Source organism: Poecilia reticulata, chromosome 12 (genome assembly GCF_904066995.2).
Source record: "Poecilia reticulata chromosome 12, P_reticulata-male-v2, whole genome shotgun sequence".
Lineage (NCBI taxonomy): Eukaryota > Metazoa > Chordata > Actinopteri > Cyprinodontiformes > Poeciliidae > Poecilia > Poecilia reticulata.
In genome coordinates this window covers 18,206,300-18,227,741 of record NC_088841.1, presented here as the reverse complement: position 1 = coordinate 18,227,741, position 21,442 = coordinate 18,206,300, and the positions used below count along the sequence as shown (strand labels likewise).

The following is a 21,442-nucleotide window of genomic DNA, read 5'->3' as shown; positions in this document are numbered from 1 at the left end:
GTTTCTCCAGCCTTAATTTACCCAAATTGTCCCAATTAAAACCTCAATAAATCTGGCATGCATTATCGTACCAGAGTATGCTTACCAAATAGAGTCCAGTGGCACAACAGAGCTGATAGGTCCAACACTATAGCTACTCAATATACTGAAATGTTTGCATTTTAGAATCTGGATAACTTTAAGATGAATATCTAGAACAAAATTCATGTTTGAGTTGCTTCATTGTCCTCAAGCTGCACCATAGTGGAGAAAGAAATAACTTGCATATACGGCATTACATCCCTTTTGCTGCCAATAGCATGTGAATAACTGAACAGGCTACATGTTGTTTTTTCTAGACTATCTATGCAAACAACACGTTTTCAAGGTGCAGTCATTGGCAAACCAAATGTAAAATTGAACAAGATTTTTCTTTCACAGGTATCTCTTGCTTTTCCTTTGAAATTGTTGTAGAGAAAATGGGTGTCTTACTGAAACAAGGCCAAACAGAACCCTAATTAGAAGTAGAAAAACAGACTATTTTTGTTGCTTAGAAAGAGCAGCTTTTTAAAATGGGTTGTTGAGAACTTACACACATCTAACACACTGCACAAAACTGCACATTTTCATAAGCTGTGGACTGACCGTTTTGAGGCGATGGAAGCCTTCCTTCGGCAGACGACAGAAACAGCATTGGGAGTTGCTCCTCTCCCAGGCTCCACAATGATATCCCACAGTAATGGGTCACTAGGCCGAGCAGCACTGAAGGACAAGCCTGATTTTACAGCAGCCCTGTGTGAAAAAGTATTAAAATACATTCTATTAAACCATGATAATATTGTGGTTTAATACACTGAGAAGTACAAATTGTAGGTCCGATGAGAAATCAACTGAGTAGAATCAGCTCATTTTTAGCTTGACCGGCCCTGACCGCAAACTAAAAGAAAGTTCAGTTCAACGCATTTCGTCTCAAAGCACTTTACCCAAAAATTATCATTTAAATCCTGTCATATTTGAAATGATCCTAGTTATCAAACAGCGCTCCGAGTTCGATTTGTTACTCAAATTAGTTGTTAAAGTTCTATTTGAGGAAACCCAGCAGATTACATCGAATCATTGACTCTTTGGGATGGATGTGATCATAATGGGAACATCAGAGGGACAACTCATGTTAGACGTCTGGCAGATAAAGTCAGAGAGGCCCGTCCGAGATAGCTTGGACATGTTAAGAGGAGTCACAGTGATTTTATGGGTGGACGGATTACATCTGTGAAAAGCTGAGAGGAAGTCCAAAAAGGAGATTTATGAACATGGTGAAAGTGGACATGATGTTAGTTGGTGTCAGAGGACACATAAACACAGTGACAGATGAGCCACTGTGGCAACCCTTGAGGGGAAAAAAAACTAAAAGAGAAGAACATCTGAAAAGTTTGATCAGTTTCGAATCTGATGTCTGTGCATTTATTTAAAATAGAATTGGCACTGTATGTATTAACTTTTTATTGTACTTTAATTGTAGCTGTGTTTTGACTGCAGTTCTATTCAGTTTGGCTGTTTGTGTCTAACAAGGTAGGTCACAAACAGTCAAATGTGTCACAAGCTGCTTGCCCACTGAGAACCAGCAGGGGTATTTAATTCCCATCAGCCCTGGGGAAAACTGGGAGTCAGTTAATCAGATCTCGTATTCAGACACATCTCTGATGGGGGAGATAGATCGCTAATTAGAGACGATGTAATTGGACCAGACAGTCGTACAAATCCAACCAGGGCTTTTTTTGTTCCTCACTTAATCTCCTGCATCAAGGGGAGTCTTACATCACTGGACAGGATCAGAAAGCAATTATTTGAGTCAAACGCCTAAAAAGTGATACAAGTAATACAAATGTTCCTCACTTATGGCTGCCTGACTACTGAGTGGGAGCATCATATAGGTTTGTAACAGAGGCCAGTCTCTTCATGTCAAAAACTTTCACACTGGAAAAAAAAAATGCAGCATAGAGTTTTCAACCCACACCAGCTGAACTCTGTCACTTAACGTGACAAAACGCTGCGTCCGCAACATTCTCCATATGAATAACAGTTTGGTGGCTGTAAGTGAAGAAAGAAGGACGTGCTGCAATAATACTCATAGAAACACAAGTGTCTCTAGACTGTGACAAGCAGCAGGACAATAGGAAAACAAAACTGGTTGGGGAAAACAAAATAAACAAAATAAAATAATAGCCAGTGCCACTGAGATAATTTTAAGACACCTAGTAAAACCTAAATGAGGTCAAAAAAAGAAGCTTCACATTTGACATTAAATATAGCTACTGTACAAGCTTTAAAAAAAAATCACAATTTAGTTCAATAAACTGCACTTTGTGAAGTAACTAACCTCAGGAAAAGGCTTCTTGGTTAAATATTCTTATATTTCTTTTTGTGGTTTATTTTTCTTGTATCTTTGACTTTCTGTCCGTTTTTTTCAGGGCATCAGAGCAGTGAAGGGTCACCTGATGACCATCCTTCCCAGTAAAGCCAAACCATTTCTGCAGAGTCATACTGAAAGGGGTGACAAAGTAAATCAATACAGGGAACCTCTTGGAGCTTCTTGTCCAATATACTGTGACATAAGCTTCCCTGCAGGGAAACTTAGTTTGGGTTTTTATTCTTTGTCACTGTCAGTCACTATGTCCAAGGAGGAGAGAAGTAGAAAGAATCTAAACTATTAAAGTCTTTATTCCTTTGGAAAAATGTGTCTAGCTGTTCAAACTGTGGGCTACACGTGTTGCCAATCACCAGGAAATGTACGTTTTGTCCAGTTTTATTGTGGTGCGTGTGTCTAACTCATGAATGTACACAGTTAATCCTGGCAAGCAGCCCAGATCATCTTTACTCTAAAGGGTTAACCTCTTCATTCCTTTTCAATCAGGGCCACAGCTTATCTGGCCTAACCCTGCTGGAGTGGACTCAATCTTGGCCCAAAGAGTGAAGTAAGGCAGGGATTTCTCGTAGGAGGAATCAATCACTGCCAAGCTCCTCAGAGCTAACCTTCACTCGGACTTAGTTGCAGAGCTCAGCAGGCTCGTCTTGTCCCGATGCATGCTGCATGTGGCAGGGCGCCAGAAACGCAGACTGAAATTACTGACCCAACTGGAGGATTTTCAGCATTTTAGTCGTGCAAGACAAATTTGGGGAATTTCAGGTGAAGAGGCTGCAAAGCCTTGCAAATAGCCAACGCAACGGCAGATGTTGACTCCTAAGGAAGAGAATCTCATTCGGTTATTTTCGACAAGGCAAACAGAGCTGCATTTACGTCACTCAATCTGCATTTGTATGATGAATGTATCTGTTTACCATATGAGCAGAATATTCAAGAAGAGCTGTAGAAAAGCTTGTATGCATGTGAATTCTAGATTACGGTCCACAGATCTTAACATTCTTTTTTTTCTATGTTCGCCTGGATTCTGCAGGAGAATACTGTGTTGTACCGAGGACTGATGCATGATATCACTAAACTGTAGGATTAGACTGGAAATTGTTTTCAGAGAAAACAATTAAGCAGAGTGGAGACGGAAAACACGAAGCTCGCTGTAAAGGCATTGCAACTTCACTTTAAAACTTGGAGAGTTGTAAAATGCGGACAGAATGAGAACACAAAAAGCACTGTAATTTGTAAGACTATTTTTTTTTTTTAGAAAAAAAGAAAAATGTCTCATGTTGAAGCAAAGAAAAAGACTATAAAAATCAACAGGACACATAAAATGATCGATTACAATAAAATAGGCCATTGTTCAGCATGGAAAGCAGCTATGTGTTCAGAAATAATTTTTGAAGTTTTGTGCTTTCATGCTTTATTTTTATTTCAATCAAATATGTGTTGCTCAGTGAATACAGTGTTTTACAAAGACAATTATTATTCCACCATGTGTTTACAGTGAGCACAGCAATATAAATTTGGTGGTGTGATAACAAATAAAGAAAACTTTGAGAAGAGAAATAGGGGAAAAAAAATCCTGAAAGTGTTAACATTTCTGACCAAATCAGCAATGCAAAAATAAAGCATTTTTTTAATAGAAGATGTAGTGTACTGAGTTAGTTCCTCATTTACGTTTAGTTGGATTACATCCCAGACCACTAGAGGGAGCAGTGGCAAGATAGAAGCAGAGTTAAGCAAAATGAGCTAGCGTCTGCATTGTGTTAAGTTGTGTTCAAGACCGAAATAACAAGTCAAAGACAACTGCTGAGAGTGACTCTACTTCTTGGAAGTGAAGATATCACAGATTTGAAATGATATCCATCAATATCATTCGTGTCCATCTGTTAATTAAGGCATGAGGTGATGTTTACCTTAAGGATTTACACTTCATTTATGATTGCAATAAATTCTGCAGAACCAATAACAGCCTTTATGTTTTCAAACAACCATGGCTATCCTCTTAAGATTCCCAACAGCTTTGGGTCAGATTTATTATCCTGGAAAATTTAGTACATTTGTGGGAAAAGCCAATTCAGTGAGTCATGTCTTCAGACTTCTTGCTTCTACAAATGCCAAGACAAATTGCTCATTTGAAATGAAGCATCAAGAAAGTAGAGCAGTTAAAAGTTAGAAATAAATAAAAGATATAAGTTCAAGCTTTTCCATCATGGTGCAGTGGAGAAGATGGAACACTAACGCCTCCTCATTTTTATATTATTTCCTATAGTTTTGAAAAATTTGTGGACCTCAAAACAAACTCATTAAAGCCTAACAGTCAAGTATGCAAACAACCAGCAGCATAGTCTCCACACCTGTGTGTCTTTTAATATCTATCACTGCAGGCCTCATTTTAAGCTGATTAATGGAATTAATTTTAAATTATCGCAGCTTTTTCCCTTAGACTTTATTCGCCACTCAAATGTTTATGAAACTGGATAGAGCATTTTATTTATCATTTGCCTCTTTGATGAGCAGGATGGTAGCCCAACCTGCCTGGTGATTTACAACTTAGAAAAAATGCTCAGAAAAAGTTTGGGACCAGATTGAACTGTGTGTTTTTCCCTCGGTGACAGGGCTGCTTTTATATGAAGCTCAATTCTACCCAGAGGAGTTAGGGAGATTAGTTATTTGTTTTGCTGCTCCATTAAACAAATGCATTATTTATGAAGTCAAATAACCACAAAACCTTGTTGAAATGTTCGTGGGATGTTGAGATATGAAAACCAGTGAATCATTTGCCAATTATTTTGCTGTTTATGGAAGAGTGATCTTCATAACTCCCCCACTAAGTGTGACGGTGCAGAAGCAAGGATATGTTAGACAATTTATGCAGCCAGTAAATGGCAGACAACACAAGTCACTCTGGCATTCATGCATATTACCGCATGGCCTTGATGGTGGGCTTCATAAGTATTTAAGTGCCTTAAGTAATCGTTTAAATGCATGGAGCTTATCCCTCATGAATATGCTCGAATGTACTATACATCCTCCTTACACTTGCTTGGTTTCTGCTATTTTATGTATTTCATAAACAATAAATTTCCATGTAATTCCCTCTAAGCTCTTGTCTCAGTACAGCTGGATTTACAGAACAGTGATTATTATGATTTCCATCAATGATACTTAATTCTAACCACTTGTGAGTAGCCTTTAAAAGGCCAGATCATTGCTTATTTGGCCTCATCTCAACTGTGACTATGTAATTTATGTACCTTCAAATGAAAAGTAAATAAATGTCCCATTTAATTATCTGCTATCAATGACACAATGTTGCAGTCTGCACATCAGATTTGCTTGCTGATCACTACATAAAGGCTTTTCTTCAAGAGTCTTCGACTTCTTGATCTTAGAGCTTTACTTTAATCAAAAGGGGACTTGTGTTGACATTTTGATCCAAAACGACCACAGCAATATTTAAAATTGTGCAAGTAGTAATAAAATATATCTAACACATTTATTTAACTTTGATTAAGACAGTAAACAAATGGATCATCTATGGAGACTTTTTCGATATTACCAGCACACTCAATACTGGCATTCATATAATAAAAAAGTAAAATATAACTTTGATCTTTACTGTAAATAACACTGAAAAAAGTTCTGTGTACCTGTCCCAAACTCACCTTTAGCACATTATGTACTGTAAGAGCTTATTCTACTCACTAGCACTGTGGATAAATACACTAAGGACCATCCTTAGAGTTAAATAAGAGACAAATAGTTATGTTAAATTTCAACCCCATATAATGTAAGCTTCTCCAAGATACTGTCAACAACCCTCCATTCCACCTTGCCCACAAAATTGGAATATGAAAACCAGTTATTAACAAGCTACAATTCAGAGGATGGGTGAGTAGAGAAGGGGCAGGCAATCATCAAGAAAGGCTTCTTAACCACAAATGATAATATCGAGACACTCAACAGTATTATTGATGTGTCTTTTTCTGTCATTGCACAGCCCAAAGTCATGTGTAAATGCATACACCATAAAAATGTTGTTTGTCCTCTATCCAACGAATACTTTGATGTTACAACTTGGAAAGTCCAACTCTTAACAACAACCTCTAATTGTCAGACACCCACAGAGCAACTGTGGCTCTGTGGGTAAAGCAGTCGTCTTGTGATCAGAAGACTTTAGGTTTGATTTGTCAGTAAGTGCCCCTGAGAAAGGCACTTAACCCCAAGTTGCCTGTCTGTGTATAAATGTGTGTGCATGTGTGAGTGCAAATTGGTGAATGTGACTTTAGTATAAAGTGCTTTGAGTGGTTAAAATGCTTGGAAAATCTGTAAAGTTCAGTCCATTTATGCCGAGGGTATGCAGCTCTAATTATCGAGTGCCATTGTCCTGCAATTTTTGGACGCATACTTGCTCCAATACACCTGACTGATTTATGACAAGGCCATTGCAAAACGCACTGGCTTGCCAAGCAAACAACTCAGCCTTTTGATTCAGGTGTGTTGGCGCAGAACTGGTCTGGAACTGCAGACCCCTGTTCTATATTCAACATAACAGCTCTCCAGTTGGGCCAATATCAGTATGATTCATAAAAAGCATCTCAACAAAGGAACACCACAGACAGTCTCTCACCTCAAAGTGAAATTTTCCAGCGTAGATGTACTAGCCAAAAAGATGTAAAAAGTTCCCACATCTTGACTCTTTAAGGGCTTGGAAGACGTTTGGATCATCACAGCACCTCCCAGCCGAAGCCTGAGGAAAGTAGGGTTGCCTGATTGAGTTTTGATAAGAGAGACACTTCCAATCCTTCGCAGAGGCGTTCCGGATCCCCCAGAGTCTCTCCCTCTTCCCACTCCCACTCGTTGCAGGCTGTCTTGTGGAGCGCACTGGCCAGTCTGGTCCCTTCTGCTCTGGAAGTAGATCTCCACAAGATTTCCCCGAAGGCCCTTCATTGCTTCGGTTTTTTCTGTTTCCCGACTTGAGCTTCCAGATCTGCTTCCTGAGCTGAACCAAGATGGTTCCGGCTTTAGCTGAGCCACACAGAATCCACCTGCTGAAACCAGACAAGCTCCTCTGACTTCCTTTGTCTCCCAGAAGGCATAGGCTGTCACACAGTGAGCGTCATCCTTGGCCTTAGCCTCGTTGTCGCCATTAGAGTCCATCATTTCTTGCCTGAAAGTGATGTTGCTTTCTGTGGGCATGTGGAAAAGAATCTTGACAAACGGGTATGAGGATCGAACCTGACGGACCAAAAGAACCGCAAGGATTTTTCGTCCGCTAAGGAGCAGATCAGGAGGAATGGTGGCATCTACAGCTAGGGGGCCAAAAGAAGCCTTGATAGCTGGCTGGAGGAACCCGGCACCCAGACTGCTTATGAAAAAAGTCTGAGCCTGAACTTTGATGCTTGAGTTGCTTGGGGTCCCCGTACCTTGACCAAGAAACACATGGTCTGCATTGAAGATTTGAAATTTGATGGACGGGTAAATAGGTGAAGGAGTGGGGAGTACTCCAGCATCTTCAGCTTTCTGACTTCCTGCAGCTGAAATGGAAGAATTTACATGGATTAATTAGAAAAGGATTGGAAAAATCACAGTATACACTATCATTTTGTGAAGGTGTCAACTGATTTCAATCGCAAGTTTTTTTCAATTGATTTTAGTTATGAAATGTGTTGAGAAAGTATCATGGCCGGAATCCTGGACAGAGAATTTCTTAAAATTATTTCACAACAAAATATTTTTAGCTAATAATTGATTATCCAATAATTGTGTGTGGTGAGGCAAGACTCGAGGGGTTGAGTTTGAAATTCACTGAAATATGTTTGAAATAGTTAAAGCAATGGTTTCCCGAATAGAAAACAAAAATAAAAAAATGGGAGCAAACTTCAGTGGCAAAGATTCTCGAACAGTTTCCCAATGTGGTATCCTTCCCTACAACAACTGAAAAAATAGATTGGCAAGAAAATTACAGAACCTTTACAACAATGAAAACAAATGACCAAAATCTCTTTTTCCTCAAGAGATTTTACACATTGTAAATTTTCTGGCTTTTAAATACAGTAAATAGAAGGTGAATTTAGCCAATTTGTCGTTGTTTGTGTTGTTATTAACTTGCATTAATAAACAGTAAAACCAACTGGGGCATCAAAAAGCAAATGTGTTTAGAGAAAAAGTTTAACAAATGCTGTATTAAGCATTTGAGAGCTACTCTTTGTCGCCAGATGTTCGCGCTATCTAGTTTAATAAAAATGTCGCCTGGTCCCTCATTATTCCACCCCAAAAAGCATGAGAGTTGTGTCTGAGTTTACAGCCTTGTAAACCCAGCTGTTTGAATGCATAACTCATGGCTTATTACATCCTTACACAGTAGTTTAAAGTCCAGACTGACAGAATAAAACTAGCAAAGATGAGTGTAGTTTAAAGCATTCGTTTTAGCTTTTGAGTTGTAACTCTAGATGATGATGATAGTGACAACAAACAGTGCTACTAATCAATAGATGCACCATTTATTGATCTGATATCTTACTGAGCTTTAGTTGGAAAGCATGGAAGTGATTTACATTAAAAGTTAGTGAGTTTAATATGCACAAAGGGCTCCTTATTACTTAAACACACACTGTGAACACATTGCACACACATGTCACACATAACGATAATCAAATATCAGTCTTTTCGCAAGATATATCAGCATTAGAAGATGGAGATCGCCAGCTTGCTGCTTCCTCACAGCTATTGATGCAGGTTATCTTTAAACAAGCAGAGAAACAGCTGTGCAACCTCAGCTCCAGGCCTCTTTAATCCCGCAGATGAAGCCTCCTGATGCACACTGGAGAGCCTGCTGTCACTTTCATTTAGACAGAGGGATAACAAAATGGGATGAGGCCATGGGTTGTAACCACAAACCCACGCAAAGTAGGAATTCATAACCTGACAGCTGCATAAATCAATAAAATAAGGACACAGATCTGGGATTTTCAGCAAAAATGCTTTGAGCGGTCATCAAAAAAAAATCTAAAATCTATGTAATGCATGTTCCCTTGTCTTTGGGTGTTTTCGTTTAGGAAACAAACACTTTCAACAACACTGCTTTGCATGTACAACAGTATTGAACATTTCTGAAGTCTTCACTTTCAACCCGTTTTTACAATAAGTAAACTCTTTCATCTCAGGTTGTCTTCAAAATAAGGGCATCTGTGAAAACAAGTAGACACAAAATAATGCCTTGTTTTATCTCATAAAGGTCTCACCTTTAATAGCTGTAAGAACTCCCACAATTGTAAAAAGTGACCTGAGGGAAAAGTTGAACATCATTTTAAAAAAATTGCAAGTTCTCGTTACTCTCTGCTCTGAGCTCCAGTGTGCACGCGCTTAAAAGAAAGTGCAGGGTGGAAGTCATAACATCGTCTGGTGTCCAGTCGAGTCACTCGCTCTGATTGCAAAGGACGAAACGAGAAGAAATAAAAAAATTGTTGCACTTTCACATCCACCTAAATCTCCTCCCAGACACAAGTGGATCAGTTTTAAATGCCGCGTCCCGTTTCTTGCTCTTCCTTTGGGAATGCGGCTGATGACTGATACCGCAGGGCAGCATCAGATACGACTTTCCATGATAGAAAATCAGTAAACAGTCAGTCAGATTAAGCACACCCACGTGGGTATAATCTGCCGGTGTATGAGTGGGAGTGTTGGAGGACTGAGGGGGGAGGAACAAATGAAATGCGCACAAGGTCGAAGGATGAGTGGTTTCCTCAATGGCAGTGGGTTTAACAAATAAACATTAACACAAAATCCCTATTTTTTATGAATATGTCTAAAATTACAGCATCAAAGTTTTTCACTCTCTCTCTTACAGACTCGCCCTTAATGACTGGTAAAGGCTCCAGACTTTCCATCCACACAGTCCTAGAGGGGGTGAATGTGGAAAACTGGAGAGTCATTTTGATTCCCATTCTGTACATATTTCATGATTTTGTCTGTCCATCTGTCTGTCTTTTTGTGTGTCCACACAGTTGATTCTGTGGGGAGTCTCGGTATGATTCAGTTTAATAAGAGTGGAATCCAGTCACTCTTGTTCTGCACATCGATCTGAGCTTTGTTTCACTCTAAGAAGTGTCTCGCTTAATAAGCCTGGTATGACTTTTTCTAGCCTTTCCACTCTCCACTATCCCCCACAATAAGCACCCGTTGTCTGAACAAACTACATGCATTATGTGCCAATTACACCTCATGCACCCTGTGCCTGCATCGTTACAAGGTGGCAAGAGTGCCAAGGTGTCATCATTAAGGATACACACATACAAGGTGAGTAAACACTTTCTCACTTGACTGGAGAGGCTAATTAGAATAAATATGTGACTTAAGGAAGACATTAGTTGATCTCTAAATGCTTGTAAAATTTTGAGAAACTCACAGTCAGGAGCTAAGACAGGATTTTACTGCACAAGTGGCACTTGCAGTGCCAAGGCAATACATAGGCTGCATTTTGAAGCCATTGAGTTTTAATTTGAGTAGTTTGTCCATGGTTTTTGGCTTGAAGTTACAATTAAAACTGACGGTGGCAGAGGCCACTGACAACTGAGTCTGGGAATATCTCCAGATCTCAGTTGTTGTTCCAGACATGCAACCTGCTGCCGGCACTATTAGACATAATAGAACGGCGGTCAGAAGTGCTCTGTTTGGCCGCAGCAGTGGATGTAAAGCTGCTGCCAGGTGGCTGAGAAGGTTTTGGAGGTTTGGAATAACACAAGTCGAGACCCTAAATCCTGTAAATATTTATGAAATTAAGTAGAAAGCTGTGACTCACGGAGCAGTTAGAATTGATTAATGAATTACCTGAGTGACTACTGGTGGAAGCCAAAACTCAGTTAGAGATTTGGGAAATACACGACAGAAATTCCCTTTGTAAATTTGTAGTAATTTATTCGCAGTGTCTCTGCCAAGTCATGGTTTTAAACAGCAGCATATTACTGGAAAAGGCTTGAGAGCACATTACTTTATTCCAGGAAAACTTTCATTTGATAGATTGAAATAATAAACTACTACATATAAGTGAATAAACTCCCTGCACATTCAGTTTGCATACTGCATTTCATGCTAATACATAACTTATGTGGCGGGGGACACTTTCTTTTAGGTACAGTACAAACCTGATCTTATCCATATCAGAGCTAACCACACCTGATACAAAATGAAAAGCAGGGTGCCAACCACCAGTTTATTACTGGACTATTTCAAAAAGCAAAGCAGATAAGGACTATAGAACAAATTCACCTTGTCTGCACACTTTGAGGAAAAACCTGAGGAAAATCCATTGCAGCACAAAGTGCAGATGGAAAACCGGCATAGAAAATCCAACAAACACATTCCTACTGTTTTGTCTAACAAATGTGTACAACCCTTAACTGCAATTGTATGCACTCATGTATGTTGCAGGAATGGCTCATCTTAAGAAGTTCCACTTGAGAAGGAAAACTTTTTCGCGTCCAGATTTAGCATGAGCAGCCAAGTAGTGTGGTCAGCTTAGGGTGAGAGGAAAGACAGAATACACTAACGCACTGGTTCCGAAGTGCAGATGTACAGAGAAGGAGCTCAGTAAAACTCAAAATGGGGTAGATGTACTTTCTAAGAGGAAAATAAAGCAAATATAACGATAAACACTAAACTAGCAAGCAAATGCTACACTGATGTGTTACTGTTCACTGAAAATTTGACCTCATGAATGTTTTACCTGAAGGTTGACATCCACATGAGTCATTTATGGTCTTTGTATCCTTTCTGCCAACTGAAGTCATCATGTGATTAGTAAATGTATTAACCTTTACTGACAGTAATCCAGCTCAGTGATGGATTGTGAACTACAGCAATATTCCATCTTAATAATTTCTTAATACCTCTTATTACTGCCCATCAGCTAGATGGCGATAAATTAATTTCCATCAATCCATCAAGGAAAGATGGGCTCCGTTTCATCCCGCTCATGGTGATGCATGCAAATGGTGGGCATCATGCGAACTGATTAATTACAGAACAAGTACCCGGGTCTATAGCAGTCATAAGAATTTAAGAAGCTCTCTGAGTGGAAATCATTGCAAACTGCCTCAGTATTCTCTGATCTCAGGGGAGTGCTGGAGTCTAGTCTTTGAACATAAAGCTGTCGCTACACCTTTATAATAAGACTTAACACCATAGCAAACCAGAGAAAGGCCAGTCTTTTAACACACTCCAGCCGAAGTCTGCAGACACCTTCCACTCCAAGCTGTCTCAGCCAAAGATGAATCACCAAGGCGAGACCTGTGGCCCAACTTCCTCAGTTCACACTCCTCCAATGATGATGAATGAATGCTCTTTTCGGATCATGGCTGAACATCAGTTTTTTGACCCCTGCGGGATACCTCTAAAGGGAAAAATAAAACTGTGTCCTCGATCCCTCCAGCAGTCTTCCCTCAGGGTACTGGATTGAAAAGGTAGTTTGCCTCCTGCTACCTGCTGGGAAATGCATCAGTGATGGAGGCGATGGAAAAGTAAAGTCTCCTCCAGCGCCTTAAAAGAAAAAAAAAAAATTCTATTTATATATTTGGGCTTATGGAATCAAAGGAAACTTAGAAGACATGTTGTTTTAGCTGCAAGCGTATAAACATGAGGCATTAGTATCATGTTTACATAAAGGTCATAGTGGCATATGTATAGCACCAAAAATTCAGATAGCAATGGGTTATGTTTCGGGAATATTTTTGATCTGATCTAAAGTGTCAAATAAGGATCCTGATCAAAGCATCTTTAAATGTTTTGTATTTGAGTCTCCTAAAAAAAGTTAATTTCTGACACCTGTTGTCGGTGTGCAGTCTGCAACAGTGTAATGCAGCTAATTTTGTGATTTTTAAATTTGCTGTGTGTACGACATGTGAAACTGTGTTGTTACCTATTCGGATTACTCTGTTGATCCAACTCATCTGGAGTTTCCTCAGCAATCGCACTGTTTTCATCCTTAATAATAAAAAAAAGGAAAAGCGACACCTGCAGCTCTCTGTCTGCATGAAATCTCATAACCAGCATGTTGCACTCAATTAACTCCAGAGAAACGCTTGAGTTGAACAGAAAGGAGCTACAAAGACCGGAATAACCAGCACTCTAAAAATATATATTGATCATTTTAAAATAAAAACTAAAGTTTTAATTTTTGCTATGATTTTTTCTCTCCTCACAAATGACTAACTGCAATTAAATATGTTGCCGTTTATTCAAAACAGTGAGAGCAAACGTTGCTACAATCCTAGCACTTCTAAAAACTAATCTGCCTTAAAACGTTGCATTGTGTTTATTGAAGACTGTAGATCTGATTTACTGTCTTTTATGACTTTGTATTTTTGTTTTATGGTGTCAGGCACTTTAAACTGCCTTGTTGCTGAAATGTGTTGTACAAATAAATTTGATTGATAGATAGGTGCATAAGTGAAGTCAGACTTTAAATAAATGATTAAGTTTTAAGATGCAGCTTGCCAGAGCATTAAAGTTGCTTTTCTAACCAAGATACTCCATGTTAGAGCTTCATATAAAGACTGTTCTGACTTTTTTCAATGAGTTTTTGAACATATGCACAGAAAAGGTTTTGAAAAAGCATCTAGCTGCAACTCTGTTTTAGAAAATATTTTAACACTTTGTCAAGAAGATATTGAAGTCAGTGGTATAAACTTGATTTCCATTACTTGATTCTTGTACTGAAACATATTTGTACTTTTTTTTTACATTAAGCTTAACTCAATAATGTTACATAATAATACCCATGAGAATCACGTGTTTTAAATATTCCGTATTAGTTATCAGTAATGTTTGAATTGCTTGGATTGAGACAGCAGCTTTCTCTAAACTGGATTGTCAATTTGAAACTGTTTCACCATAGACATCAAAATCCTTCAAAAATATATATTGTGAAAACTATTTGGTCCATACTGGCTTAGCTGTAAACTCGACCCTCCTGTTCTTAACTTTCTTTTATTAGCACAAGTTTAGACGACTGAATGTGTGTCTCTGCACATTAGAACCTCTTCTCAAAAAAAAAAAAACAGCTGATCGACTGATTTAGTCAGTCTGTGCATTTTCTGGAGATATTGGACAAATAATGTTTAGATGCCCCAGAAGAAGAATATTCCATATCTGCATATATAAGTATGGTGGTTTCGGTGCGTTTTTTTCTTCAGCTCAGCTGCAGAAGAGAGATTATGAAGTGGATATGGGAACAATAGCAGGTAAGGGTGATTGGCACGAGCTGCAGTGTGTTTCTGCTCAGTCTCCCTGTTTTTAATTACAGAAGCGGGCTGAGGCCAAACAAAGGGTGACTGTATGAGTGTCAACTCGGGACGATGAATGACAGACACAAACATCAACAGACTTGTGTTTCCTGGGAGGACTAAAGTTAAAAACATTAGACTCTTCCAGAAGCTTCCAGTGGGTTCCTTGTGGGAAGGAACCGAAAAGTTATTTTTGTATATGGCAAATTAAATGATGGTCATATTGTAGTCTTGAATGTCTGTTTTTTTTGTTTTTGCTTTCATACTTTTTTCTCACCCAAGTGTACTGCAATTACACAAAAATATGCTATGTCGAAGCACATGGTACATCCATGAGAAAGGTTTTCTATTCATTTAAGCCAACATGCCTGAATAGAAATCTCTATCCTCCAAAGGTCTGTCCATATATCAAAGTCAAATTAAAATATTTTACCTGGAAGATCCCTGCTGTGGTTTTGACAGCATGAGGGTCAAATGGACGAAGAGTGTTTAACTGGCACTCTGAGGTTTTGTGAAAGGCCAGCAGGAGATGGATGTCTCCTTATGCCCCCCTCTGGTGACATGGTAGGGAAGAAGAAAGCCAGTGATAGAGAGGTTACAACCAGGAAGAATTTTAAACATCCATCGGCCCGCAGGGACGCCCCAGACTTACAGCTCAATATAGATCTGTTGGATAGTGAGGAAAAAATAAGGGTGAGGGCGAGCAGAGAAGGAAGAGAGGAGGAGGTGGCAGATTGAAAGGAAAAAATAAGAGGGGGAGAAAATAAGGAGAATGTGAGGGAAGTGAAGGATGGACAGCAAAAAGGCAACAAAACAAAAATCATTCAATGTTTTACCAATTTCATTTCCCTTCTGGTTTACTTCCGTGAGAAAAGGATGATTGTTTCAGCATAACCCTGCTGAGACTGTCTGGGGTATTGAAGTGATTGAGGTTGCATGAATCAACATTCACACTGAGCATATGGCAAAAACAAACATGCACAGTGTGACGAGGAGACTGTGAACAAGGAAGAACGAAGGGCCTGAATGACTATTTTCAAGTTCAGGCCTTTTGAAATGTCTTTTTTCTGACACGGTGTTCCTGTCTGTGACATCTAATTATATACATGCTGCTGTAACTTAGAGACCTGTAGGTTTGTCTCTACATGTGTGATTTTACCTCACTGGTAGACCTCTTTTAGTACCTGACAAGAAAACCACTGCTGCCCTCCAGAGGATTGGGAAGAAACAGCAACATAAGGGTCGGGAAGATAAGTACAGATTTTGTGCCTTTAATTGGAAAATGAAATGTCTGTGTCATGTTTTGATATTTGTTGCATCAACTTATCATTAAAACTACAACTCAAAGTGATGGACGGTCGTTAACAAGAGTGAGACTGTGGTACTTTTTCAAGACCTGAGAGGTGAGGTCATTCATTCTGTGAAACCGTTGGGTTTTGTGTAACCAGGAAGGCTGGAAAGGTTGTACATTTCAAACAGTGTTCGCAAGAGCAGATTAAAAACTGGACATGCAAAAAACAGATACAGGAAAAAAAATCATAGGCTGTTCATCAAAATGTTCTTGTAGGCTTGAAAACACAACAAGAGGTGAGTAAAACAGAAAACTACAACCTCAGTGGGTCAAAGAAAATGACAAAATGAGAGGGAATCAGTCAATGTAAGCAGTTAAGATGGTTTCTATGTAAGTTATTGATAAGAAGCCCTGGCAATCTCCCATTGTTGGGCCAATATATGACAATATCCTATATGTGGATCGGGAGATCCTAGATGGGAAATTCTCTTGAAAGGATTTTGTTCTCAACATATTACTGACCTCAAACACACAGATAAGCACACACTTTCTTAATTCCAGACCAACATGATCGTCATAAAGTGGCCAGCCCTCCACCTTAACTTTAAACTAGCTGTCCCTGCTGCAAAACCGAGAAATGCCAGATAATCTGTGGAATATCATCCAACCATTGTGAGCAGGAAAAGCTATGCACAGGTGCCAGACGTTGGTTGATTTTACAATGCAACAAACATACATGCAAATTACTTCTGAGAAACAGAAACTACGTATTAATTCAGTGATTCCCAGGGAAGATGAATATTCAAGCATTTTTTCATTTTGAGTCACTGCTAATTTTCCACATCCACATGTATGAAATCCGCATGTTTGCATTTTAAGTTTTAAGAGAAAATGACCGTCTTTTTAATATAAATACTAGTTTGTTAATTTGAAGTGTTTAATTCATGACACATTCCCTTCTTCATAGAGCTCCGACTCTATACGTGTAGTAGAAGTTTACCTTACACATCCTCGTAATGGCTCCTCCTGGTGGCCATTTGCCACTATTACAGTTATATTCATTCTTTATCCTGTGTAGGTTTTGGAGCTAGCATGGCTGAATCCCATTAAATCTGTCAGCAGACAGTCTACCGTAGGGTTAAAGCCCATATTTCTATATTAGAAATGTTTTTAGATTGTCCTACCTTACTATACTATTACTAGTTCAGTGGTTTATGTTCAAGGTCCTGCAGAAGAGAGAGCTGTGATCAGACAATTAAGACACTATTATTTAAGATGTCTATGCAATAAACTGAAATAAACCTTTAAAGACAACGAAAACATGTTCATTTGTGCAACAGACATAAAGGGAACAGACTGGAAGAACTTAAAAAAGTTATTTTAGTTTAATTTTTTTTTAAAAACAGTCCATCAAGTCCTTCATCAGTGAAAAGGATGAATAAATTGCTGTGCTGAAGAGTGCGACCGCCTGTGTTCATTATCAGCTAATCAAAGGGAGCATTTTGTTTCTTTCCCTGAAGAGCAAATCACCAAAAATGTGTTTGTAAGAATGCTCATCTTCAGGGTCAGCTGTCAAAATAATTTCAGTTTCAAATAGCTCTAATCACAGACAAACTCGTCAATGCAGGAAATCAACACAAAACTCAATTTTTTCTCCGTTACTGTTTTCTTGGAATAAATGTAGGTAAATAAACGATATGGTCCTCAGTTTAGATGCATAATTGGATTGAGTAAAATACTTCTGAATTAGCTTTATTGTTGTTGTTTTTTGTCATGATGTTCTCAGCCAAGCTTCATGTTTCACCGCTACTTTGCCCTTCATGTCCCGTTGTAGCGCCTGACCCATATCAGCCTCTGTCCTGCAGTCAGTCAATGCAAGATTGTCTGGCATCAACCTCTGTCAAAAACAAGATACAGTCATGTTTTTGGACTGGGAGGAAACCAGAGTACCTGGAGAAAACCCACTCATGCACAAGGAGAACATGCAAACTCCATGCAGAAAGACTGGGGCTGGGAATTGAACCCAGAACCTTCTTGCTGCAAGGCAACAGCTCTACCAACTGCGCCACTGTGCAGCCCCAGTCCATCATTCCTTCCAACAAATTGCTAATCTGATGGACATGCATTATTTGCTTCCATTCAATTCTTTGGTGTTTTAAAACATTGTTTGCTTATCAGTCAAAATAAACCAAACATATGTTTACTGAATAGTGTCATGATGTGGAGAGGTTTAGATGGTGAAGTTTTTAATTAACTTGCAAAATTATGCTTTTGCTATATTATGGGTTTTCACATCCACAACAGTAAACTAACTTCTTGTTTCTCTCCCTCTCCACGCTCACAGCCTCTCTGGTCACTGCTTTGAGTTCCCTCAAATATTTGTGTTGCTGTTTTGTGTCGCTCTCTCAGGGCAGCTGTGAGAACTCGACACAGAGTCGAGTAGGAGCCGTAGAAGGAGAGGTGAATAAGGGGGAGAGTTCAAGTGACTTGCATCAATCGTTACACTGTCTCTTCTTTTTTTCCTCTTTTATGCTCTTTGTTGCTCTTTTGAAGCACAGGCGACTGCCAAACTTCAGATTGAGGCATAATTGAACATAATCTAAGTGTTTTGGTGTGAAGGATTGCTGTGAATCCACCACACAACGCGATGACACAGTGCTGCCTACCGCCACATCCTCATTCAGGAGGAGTGAATGCTGCAAGTCGCTGGGTTTTCTTAGTTAGACAGAAAACTTTTTTGAACTAATTTGAAAAATAAGCCGAGTGTAATGCACTGGGGCCATTTAAGTAAACTGAACTAAAATTGAATTATTAAATTAAAATAAATTTGCAAGGGGATGAATAATTAGGAAATAACTGTTTCTCAGAAGGAGGACTGCTATTTATTATTCTATTGCCGTATATTTGAATAAAAATGACATGAACAAAGTTTTTTTTTTTTGAAAAATATCAAATTTAATTTGGTTATAAAAGATGTATTTTCTCACATGTACACTCAGACATAATTATCATAAATACCATTTTTAACGATTTCTCTTTTTTCACAAAGCAAGCACGTACGGTGGACTGATACATTTTATTTCAAAGGACACCATGGAGAATGCTTGGAGTCTTTTACACAGAGAGGAACTTTCAGTGCAATTTAAAAATAAAAGGCTGTTGAAAAAAAAATCAAGTAAAAACATTTAGAAATGATCTACAAATGGATCAAAGTACAAAAGAGCTACAGCGTTTGGAGACACTACACCCATTCACAGGTGAATATTTTGGTTTTTATGACCGTCTTGTTTGAGCATTTCTGACAGATTAGACTTGAAACTGTACAAAGAGAAACAGAAAAATGGAAATTTGCCACCAGTCAAATTCTTTCTGTGGTCGATGCATTCCAGTAACAATGTGGAGAAAGAATGGGAAGCAGAACCCTGATGAAAACAATAAGCTCTTTCAAGTGCAACCACAAATACAAAACAAATACAACTGGGAGTTGGTAAAGTTTTCTTCAATTATAGATGTGACTCAATCCTTTTTTAATCAGGAGTTCAGTTTTTGAGAACCACTTTTCATCTGTCTGTCAATCCATATTATAAAAAAAAACAAAAAACAGAAAATTTTTCACTAAATTTTCGACAAATAAATGCATAATGTCTCGATAAAAATCATAAACTGAGGTAGGACAATGGTTTAATCTGTGTTTTGTATTAAGCTGTCTTTCCATTAAAAGTAACAAAAAACCAGGATTTGGTGTTGCTGCAAATCTATGCTAATTTACATGGCTGTCAGATTATCAGATGTTATTGGATTTGAATTTAAAAATGTGATCTGAGAAGGAAATTAAATGTTGGGCTCAAATGTTATGAATTCATACAGCGCCCTCGATGTGTTTTGGCACCAAGGTTTTTAATGTTTGTTTTATAGTGAAAAAAATAAAATAATAATCTTTCATTGCTGGTGCATTATTTGTTCACTTCATCAGAAAGTTAACTTCAAATGGATATTTCAAGAGTTCATATTTATTTCTGGGGTATGATTATGACATTTATTAAGAAAGCTCTGTCATATTTTCAATTTCTTTCTATTAGCAACTCTTCAAAGTGGGGAAGAGAAAAAAATACTCAATTCAGGAGACATGCATTTAAATCATTAAATAAATGGCTTCAGAAAAGTGCCTGAAGTTGGCCTTATCTACAATCAGAGTGATAATTAAAAAAGTTGATAACAACTGTGACTTTGATTAAAAAAATAAAATAAAAAAAAACTCCAACCGAGGATATACTTTTCTATTTCCAACATGCACAGTGAGGTGGAAAAAATAAATCTCAAAATCTCACACCTCTGAGCAGTGAAAACGTCTGTGTGAAACTATAATAATGCAATACATTTATTGTTTTTTTTTTTTTTGCTTTTTACATATCTTTATCAAGGGTGCCTATAAATTTCGAGGTCATTGTACGCCTGCAAATGTTTTTTGGCCTGCATTTTTTTATGAACAGACATCACAGGAATGATCTCTGGTTATTTTGTACCAGATTTCTAAGTAATTGCATTTATAAGCTTCCTTACATGTAATTTGGTGTGGTATACTCTTCAACGTACGTTAAGTGCAAGTAAAACAACTAACTCATACAAAAGTCAGAGTAAATGAGTCAATATTTCTTCAGACATGATGATGAAATCAAAGGGCAATGCATGCCTTGAATTAATTTTTTTTTTGTTCATTTATAATTTTTTACGTGGTTTCTGTGTCCCACTCACTGTATATCTGTGCAGTATCAACAACAGTGCATTCAAAGAGAGTAGCAGAATATTACTATAGAAATAAAAAAAGGTCAAAGTAAAAGTGCAAAACACAAAATGTATCACACGTCCACAGGCACACGAACTATGTCTTTATCCAATCGGAGAAAACATCCACTTTGTGCAATAAGAAGATAGACACAGAATTTTCTATTGAACTAGGCGTTTCATGACAGGTTGACAGCAAAGACAAAAAAAACCTCCTGTAATTTATTTATCCTAGAAGTGACAAAGCACAGGCGATCAGTCGTGAAACAAAAACCTGTCGTAAGTCTGTAATAAAACAAGGAACGTCGTCCTCGTGTTGTGTTTCAAAAAGGCCACTGAGACGGCTGCACTCGCCCGGCGTTTAATGCCCTGATGCCAATCCGCTGTCTCCTTCATTGTTTGAACAGGCTTTCTTCTGAATGCAAGCTCCGTTCAAATAAAAGTGTCTCCTCTCCCAATATATGCTACCACATCTCTAAAATATTGCACTAAAAAAAGATTACATTTTGCAGTCAGCATTGCTCCACAGAACGCATAATAACAGTATAGTGTAATAAAGATTTCCTCTAAAGGAACAGATGTTCTGTCCTGGTGAAAATTTAGAGTTTGGCTTGATTCACCCTCTATGGTACACATTATGCTCCTAGTTGTATGTATGTATGTGTGTATATATATATATATATATATTTTGTT

The 21,442-nt window shown here is 38.3% G+C and overlaps 1 protein-coding gene across 1 annotated transcript in view; it reads right to left on the bottom strand.

Moving 5' to 3' along the window:
• Positions 1-15,081, bottom strand: part of LOC103473594 (transmembrane protein 132D) — a 35,094-nt gene extending 20,013 nt beyond the window's left edge. The window contains exons 1-3 of the mRNA XM_008423936.3: positions 9,640-15,081; positions 7,026-7,932; positions 625-771 (exon numbers count right to left, since the gene is read on the bottom strand). Of these exons, the coding sequence (XP_008422158.2) occupies positions 625-771; positions 7,026-7,932; positions 9,640-9,703 (1,118 nt within the window). The 5' untranslated portion in view covers positions 9,704-15,081. The remainder of the gene's footprint in view (positions 1-624; positions 772-7,025; positions 7,933-9,639) is intronic.
• Positions 15,082-21,442: the final 6,361 nt, after the last annotated feature.